Here is a 7685-nt window from a genome sequence, read left to right on the forward strand (position 1 = left end):
GAATGCCAAATGCGCGCACTCCAGATTATGTGCTACGTCATCAAACATCGACGTGTGTTTTGCGTTACTGTCACTGTCAGTGAGAAGGACTGATCGGTGGCCAAGGAGCATGCAAAAGATGCTGACAATTATATCTAACGTGCTGAGGGGTAGCGCTGGCAAAAATGTAAGTAAGGATTTGATGTGCAGGATCGGGGGAAGACATCCACAACCATTGTCGTCTTAAATATGATTTATATTTAATCTTTGTCCACATGAAACCCGTTTCCGCCCTGACCTTGCGCAGACACCAAGGCCTAAATCGGCACATCTGGCCGGCTAGTTGGCAAATTGAACAGTTTTGTTAGCTCAATACACCTGTTCTTCCTTCTCTTATGTGAAGCAAGTTATTTTGAATACACACGGCAATCGATCGAGTATTCCTACCGAGATAATAATTGTGTTAGCTGGTAGCTGGCTAGCTAAAATATTTTAATGTGGTGTGGAGGAAATTGTGGTATTATTCTTAAGGTTTACTCATAGTTTTCTTTGATTTAAACTGGTTTACGGTAAGTGGTGTTGCAGGTAGTCTTCTTAATTTTTATTCTGTATTTTTGGTGTACATAGATAACATATTGTTGAAAAGGCTATATGGTGTTTGCTATTGGAAGGTCACAGTATGGTTATTTTTCTAGTAAAATACTGACAGTCCAGGTTTGATGGAACAATGAAAATTCAAACAAATCACTTGTATTTGTGTCGCTGTGTCGTAAACACATGTCGCAGGTTAAACATTCCACTGTTTCAGTGGTAAACACAACTTCATCTCTATCCATGTTCTGTCTAATTCTTTTCCTATTTGCTGCCTTGTTGGTAGGGAGCCCAGGTAGTGTCAGAGGTAAGATGGCTTTACTATAGATTGACAGGTCACCAAAAGCTCTGCCCATGTCTCTTGCTGTCTGTTTAGGCTTTCCCTTCATTGGTTTTCAGATGGCATGTGTCCCACATTCACACTGCCTTTTATTTTGAGACCACTGGTGATTTTCTTCCATCAACCTTTTAACATTTTTTTTTTGCCTCAGATTTGGTCATTTATTCCCATCATATCAAATTCATTAAATATTTTGCATAATCTGATTAGTCTGTCCTGCTTTGCAATCTAATACATAGTGTATTTAGCTGATTGATAGAACTATTAATACTACTCTCACATGCTTTCACACAGCCATAGACAATACATCCAACGTAGTGGTTTTGCATGGTGTATCAACAACTGGTGCAGTGAAGATAGCAGATGTTAATGTAACACCATGAAGCTGTGTGATTCGAGGTTTCTGTCTCAGAAGGTCTATGTCTCTTGAAGACTGTACTTGTGAGCATAAGTAATAAGCGATGTGTTATTTCGGCTGTCAGTTGTGAGACTAATTGGCTAGGTTAGCTCATTGATTCCAATGTCATTTTTGATGTTGAGTGTTAAGTGGCCTCTTTTGAGCTGGTGTTGTCGTCCGACTCCTGAGTGGGGGGAGGGGGGGGGGCATGGTTCCTGATCTGTCGATCCTGGACTTATTGATCTTGCCTGGCTCTTCTCTCCCCAGTCCTCCATGCGCAGGGCAGTTTTGCAGCTGTTGGCGGGCCAGGGCGAGTATGCTGATATAACTTCACCGCCAGACCCAGCACCAGCACTGCTACCCTGCAGCCCAGACACACATATAGGCTCACACGCTCCATCGGTGGAGAGCATCCACAAACCAAAGACTGATCTAACGTTCACACAGACAGACCATGGGGCCCTATCTGTCGTAGAGCCTACAGTTCCCAGAATGCAAATGGCAGAGGGAGATCCAGATGGACCAATCGTAGTTAATGCAAACCTTGCCTTTTACAGTGATCTTGGAACTGGCAAGTCACTCACACAACTAACCTCACTACAACCTCAGTCAGAATTGAACCCTTCTCATTCCATCAAAGAATTAGCAGAAACACAGACTGACATTTTATTAGAGACTCTAACGAATATTGGGCCGGCAATTTCAAAATTGACTTTGTCTAAACCTTTTGATGATATAAACCATAACAAAGAAGAAAACACACATGCGCAGACCAAAGTTGTGGTCCCTTCAGGGTCGTCAACAGAATTCACATCACCAGTTGTTGCAACTGGTGCAACTGCTCCAGTTTCGGAGCAGCAGCCAGTCACTGACCACCAGACTACGAGTGAGGCAGCAACAAACGTTAACCCTTTAACTCTTGAATCAACACAACCAGAGCAGCCTCCTCTCAACACTGGCCCGTTCAGTTGCGAACGACACGTCACAGAACCTGACCACAGTAATACACACTCACAGACCCCTGACTCACTGCTGCCAGAGCCTCAGCTGGCAGGGAGGGGCCAGGCTAACGATAGAACAGAGCTTCAACTCCCTGAGACAAGCCTCGGCCTGACCGAAGACACTCCCTTACCAGAGCCACAGCTTGCTGTGAGTACTGGCTCACTTCCCTTATCTTACACCTCTTTCTTCACCCCCCTTCCCCCCCCCTCTCACTCCCGGACGTTCTTGGAGAGAACGGTGCATGCAAAGACCTTCAGCTGCTCTCTCTTTCACACTTTCGGTATTGGTCACAGCAGCATTTCTGAGATCATGTCAAGGGCCCCTGTATTATTTGCGGCCTCGAGAAATCCGCCCAACCCGCAATAACTATCATCCTCGGTCTATCAGCGACGCACAATGAATATTATACAATTACTTTCCATGATCTCAACCTCCCTTTTCATCACTCACACTTCTCTGAATCTGATGATGGAAGGTTGCCTGAAAGCAGTCAAAAGCTGTTGTTGTTAGTGTAAGTGCTTGCTAGTGTAGGTGCTTGTTTGTGTGAGCTTCCATTGTAGTTGCCGTTTGTTGGTTAGGAGTGTAGTGAATACATGTTAAAGAAGGTAGTCATCCTTGGATTATTGGATACCGTTTTAAAGATGGGCCTTGCAGTTGTATGTCCTTTTTAAGGCTCTGACTGGCATTTTTACACTTGTGGGTGGTCCCATTTCAGGTGCTATAGGGCTACCTCTTGACTTGTCTGTAGTGAAAGGATGTGATGTGTAGTTGTTGATTGGTTCTGCCATGTTTGACTGTGATTCAAAACTGTTCTCTTTATTCCTACAGGGAACCAGGGTGATCGTGTCGTCGCGCTCATATGCCGACTTCACTCCCGAAGCCACCTTTGACATAAAGGTAAGCGCTTTGTCAAACGTGTGTGTGTGCGTTATTCAACTTTCTTTGTTTTCACATGGGAATATACAGTTTACTCCGAGGACTGTTCATTACCTCGAATTCACTCACGTTTCGTCACGCACACCGGCAAGAACAAAAAGTTCTCATCGGCGGCGTTCCCTTCTTCTAGGATTGTGTCCGTGAAGCGCAGTGATGTTCTTTGGCGTTCTCCTTTTTAGAAATGCGACGTGCACCGTCTGGAGGAGGGCCCGCCCGTGCAGGCGGTGCTGACCCGCGAGGAGGGCCTCAAGTACTATCGCACCATGCAGACCATGAGGCGGATGGAGCTCAAGGCCGATCAGCTCTACAAGCAAAAAATCATCAGAGGCTTCTGTCACCTGTATGACGGCCAGGTTTGAACACAATCTTTTTTTCTTCTTTTTTTTTTGGCACCAGCTGCCCAGTAGACCAGTCAAGAGGAACAGGACTAAGAATTTCCAGTGTACTTGTTACAAATGGCAAATGAACTTGAACAGTTAATATTGTGGTGGGTGTAGGCCTTGTGTCTTTCGTAGATAAGGATACAAATCCTCAGATTCCTGTATATATACAGATGACAGGCTCTGGCTTTTTTCTTTTTTTAAACAATACTTAATTCTTGATTTATAAACTGTTTATGTGTGCATGTCCAGTTGTGACCAGTGTCTATTTCAAGGTTTCCTGACTGTACAGTATCAAACAAGGCACTTTAAGGACACAAAAAACTGCAATAAAGAACTAAAATGTAAAAAATAATTAACACAGAAGAGTGCAGAGAATGGTAGTACACCCTTTTATTTTACCCACCAGACACCTACAATAGCTTTTGTGTCCACCGTTTCTATAGGAAGCCTGTGCAGTAGGCATTGAGGGGGGAATCAACCTGTCGGACCACCTGATCACAGCATATCGTGCTCATGGCTACACCCTCACAAGGGGTGGTACAGTCCGAGAGATCATGGCTGAGCTTACTGGTGAGTACGCATACACGGATCAAATGAATGAGCACTCGCACACTCCATCAACTGGGTCACTGCGTGTACTAAAGCGTTCTTTGCTCGTCCCTGGTCCGTCTTCTCCTCCATCTCTTCCTCCTCTTTGTGTCTCTGTTTTCAGGGCGTCGAGGAGGCATTGCTAAGGGCAAGGGAGGCTCTATGCATATGTACACGAAAAACTTCTATGGGGGCAATGGTATCGTGGGAGCCCAGGTAATATAACATTATGCATAAAATGGAAAGGTTTTGGAACAAATGATGTGTCAACTCTTTGTTGAGTTGATCATTCTGTTATGTCTCGTAATTAACTTGGAATTTCAAACGCTTCCAAAATTGCACGTTGTTTTCCACCCAGAACTTCACAAACATTACAACTGCATCAATCTCTGTTCTCTTACATCCAGTAGTTGTGGTACAAACCAAGTCTCTCTCTAAATTCCCCCAGGTACCCTTGGGAGCGGGGGTAGCCCTCGCCTGCAAGTACCAGGGCAACAATCAGCTGTGTGTTAGCCTCTATGGAGATGGTGCCGCCAACCAGGTATGAAGTTTGCCTTCTAAAAAGCTGACAGGGAAATCTCGGAAGTACACATTCACTCCCATTCAGAGATATTACCACCATTGGCGAAGGGCATGGCGATAACTTACCCATACTTAACCTGAACTTGCCCATACTTAACTCTGACAGGGTCAGATTTTCGAGACCTACAACATGGCATCTCTCTGGAAGTTGCCTATCATCTTCATCTGTGAGAACAACAAATATGGGATGGGTACCTCCGTGGAGAGATCATCGGCCAGCACGGACTACTACAAGAGGGGAGACTTCATCCCTGGACTCAGGGTAACCTGTTTATGAAGCACCCCCAAGCAAGGCAGCACACATGCTCTCCTTTTCATTTATTTTCCCCCTCCTCTCGTCTCACACAATACGTTTTGCTTTCCAGGTGGATGGGATGGACCTCTTGTGTGTCAGAGAGGCCACCAAGTTTGCTGCTGACCACTGCCGATCTGGAAAGGTGACTTGGCGGTTTGGGATGTTTTCCGTACGTTTATGTTGTCTTTACTCGGGAGTCGACTGAACGTTGGCGTACTTGTTTGTCTACCTCTTAAAGGGCCCTATCCTCATGGAGCTTCAGACCTACCGTTACCATGGACACAGCATGAGTGACCCCGGGGTCAGGTATGCAGCCAATCATCAACCCATCGTGTTGTTGTGTCAAAGACCGTGACCTTGTTGGGTCTGTGCTTATGGTTGTATTGGCCACCCTCGTTTATGTAATATAAAAACGGAGTTGACCAGTGAATGAAACGGGCCGCATCCTGCTTTGATCTGGAGTAATAAACCCTTATCTTCGACCCACTGTTGGTATAAACGACCCTGACCCCCCCCCCCCTTGTTTCAGCTACCGCACACGTGAAGAGATCCAGGAAGTCCGCAGTAAGAGTGACCCCATCTCCATGCTGAAAGACCGCATGCTCAGCAACAACATGGCCAGTGTGGAGGAGCTAAAGGTAGATATTAAGAACCAGCTCTCGCACAAACATCAACTATACTCTAATATATACATTGAAAGTATTGGTTGGAACTTTATAACAATTAAAGTGCCAACCAATAATATACATATAACACACACTTTTATATGCTAGTAATATAAATGATATATAAAATATGATTCTGTAAATTGAATAGCTAGAAATTTGAAGTAGAATTTAGCTTCACTGGTTCATTTTAAGAATCTGTTTGCTCACATTGTACACCGAACAGCAAGAGAGCTGGATTTAACCCTAAATACCTTGTTCTGCCTGGTCCTGTTTAATTGAAGGAGATCGACGTGGCGGTGAGGAAAGAGATTGAAGATGCTGCCCAGTTTGCCACCACGGACCCCGAACCTCCACTGGACGATCTTTGTAACCATATCTTCTACAACGACCCGCCCATGGAGGTGCGCGGCACCAACCCATGGATCAAGCTGAAGTCTGTCAGCTAAAGGATGACTGCCCACCGACCCCTCCCCCCCCCTCTCATGTATACCTTCTCCCTGTCCCTCTGTCTTACAACCATGTTCCACCATCAACGCACACTTTTAACCTTGTTAAAGTTCCCCAATCCCTCTAAGCATCTATAGACTTTTATTTTTCCTCTTCTAGGTTTAAACCAAGCTATGTTAACGAAACATACCCAAATCCTTTCCACAATCCACATAAAATAAATATAGAGTGCCGGTAAAAGTCATTTTCTTTTCAATCAGTTCGCAATAAATTGAATATAAAGATTGAAGGCTATAGTATATTAAATACATTTATATATCATGCCAAAACTAACCTGTGCCTGCAGGATGGTGTTTGTGTTCAAAAGTGGTATAAGCCTTATGTTTGTAGGTCATTTATACCAAGACATACACCTCAGATCCATCTGGTTTAAAAAGTGATTAAAGTTTATAGACATGTAATATCTGGGTAGGTTAGGTTTTCTCAATTGTTATCTGTCATTCATATTTATTTCTGAAAATGTTTTGTAACAAACAGTACTGATACTGTCCCTCAATAAGAATAGGAAATGCCCTCTGTTTGGGAATCTTGGTGATAAACTGTTACAGTTTTTATAGCTAGCAGGTGGGGGGTACACTATGCAGGGACTTGTTTGCCAACCCTGCTTTATTTCGATGCATTAAGACGGAAAGGGGAATGTATGTCTGTGATTGTCTTTGTACAGTCTGTCAAAATAAAGACCTCATTTAATGAGTAATACACTACATATGTTTTTAATTGTGTGTTTGTGGCACAATTGTGTTTGTGGCACAATTTCCAACGTTCAGGATGTTTTGTAATAACGACATGCGGAAGCAGTCTGCCTTCCCCAAACCCCTAAAATAACGACACTTTGTTGAGTTTTAAACCCCAAATCTATTTTGAATGAAGAAACACCCTGTCATTCATCACAAACTTTGAATATCTGGGGTTTCCCTCTTCACAGTGCAGAAGGATTGCATTTAATCATTAATCACTTGATGAACTGAAATGTGCATTCATGGTTTCAGCAAAGACAGAACTGTCATCTACAGCACCATTGAAGCCTCTAGAAATCAGTAGCACACGTCTTTGTGATTTTGATGGTGTCTAAATGACTATAGAACTGCCAAGTCACCATGAGAATATATTTGTACCCTGGTGGTGTACAGCTTTCAAGGAAATATGAACAAAGACTAGACATTTGTTTTCACTTGTTCTAATATTGGGGTCACTAGGAAAAGTAAAAATTAAAATATAAAACAATTTTCCTTTTTTTTCTCTCTCTGCTGTTACATTTACTGGCAGGTCATTTTTGACCCTTAAGAAAATACAAGGGTTCCCTGAGTAGCCTACTCCAGGACCGGTCACCAGCAACCCCACTGCCAGCTGGGATCGGATGGTGAGTCAGATAAACAGTTTGAGTTAACTGGGACGGTGTCCAGTAACACTTTTCAGA

The 7685-nt window shown here is 43.7% G+C and overlaps 1 protein-coding gene across 3 annotated transcripts; it reads left to right on the forward strand.

Annotated features, from left to right (window-relative positions):
• Positions 1-18: 18 nt before the first annotated feature.
• Positions 19-6965, forward strand: LOC134013979 (pyruvate dehydrogenase E1 component subunit alpha, mitochondrial-like). Of its 3 annotated transcripts, XM_062453778.1 has the most exons (12): positions 30-166; positions 857-877; positions 3138-3206; positions 3425-3598; positions 4072-4198; positions 4341-4432; positions 4665-4757; positions 4905-5060; positions 5164-5235; positions 5332-5399; positions 5623-5731; positions 6043-6965. In XM_062453778.1, exons 1-12 carry the CDS (start codon positions 110-112, stop codon positions 6205-6207), a joined length of 1203 nt encoding a protein of 400 aa, XP_062309762.1. In that variant the 5' UTR covers positions 30-109; the 3' UTR covers positions 6208-6965. The 3 variants fall into 3 exon arrangements, with proteins under 3 accessions (XP_062309764.1, XP_062309762.1, XP_062309761.1); XM_062453780.1 differs by lacking the exon at positions 857-877 and having other exon boundaries at positions 19-166; XM_062453777.1 differs by lacking the exons at positions 30-166; positions 857-877 and adding an exon at positions 1596-2456.
• The last annotated feature ends 720 nt before the right edge of the window (positions 6966-7685 follow it).

This window comes from Osmerus eperlanus, chromosome 27 (genome assembly GCF_963692335.1).
Source record: "Osmerus eperlanus chromosome 27, fOsmEpe2.1, whole genome shotgun sequence".
Classification (NCBI taxonomy): domain Eukaryota; kingdom Metazoa; phylum Chordata; class Actinopteri; order Osmeriformes; family Osmeridae; genus Osmerus; species Osmerus eperlanus.

Bases quoted from the DNA above. Each gene is read 5' to 3' on its own strand.
- LOC134013979 (XM_062453777.1), top strand. From the start codon at position 1,800: ATGCAAATGGCAGAGGGAGATCCAGATGGACCAATCGTAGTTAATGCA. The intron at 5,061-5,163 runs GTAACCTGTTTA...TTTGCTTTCCAG, and splicing joins ACTTCATCCCTGGACTCAGG to GTGGATGGGATGGACCTCTT. The intron at 5,236-5,331 runs GTGACTTGGCGG...TACCTCTTAAAG, and splicing joins ACCACTGCCGATCTGGAAAG to GGCCCTATCCTCATGGAGCT.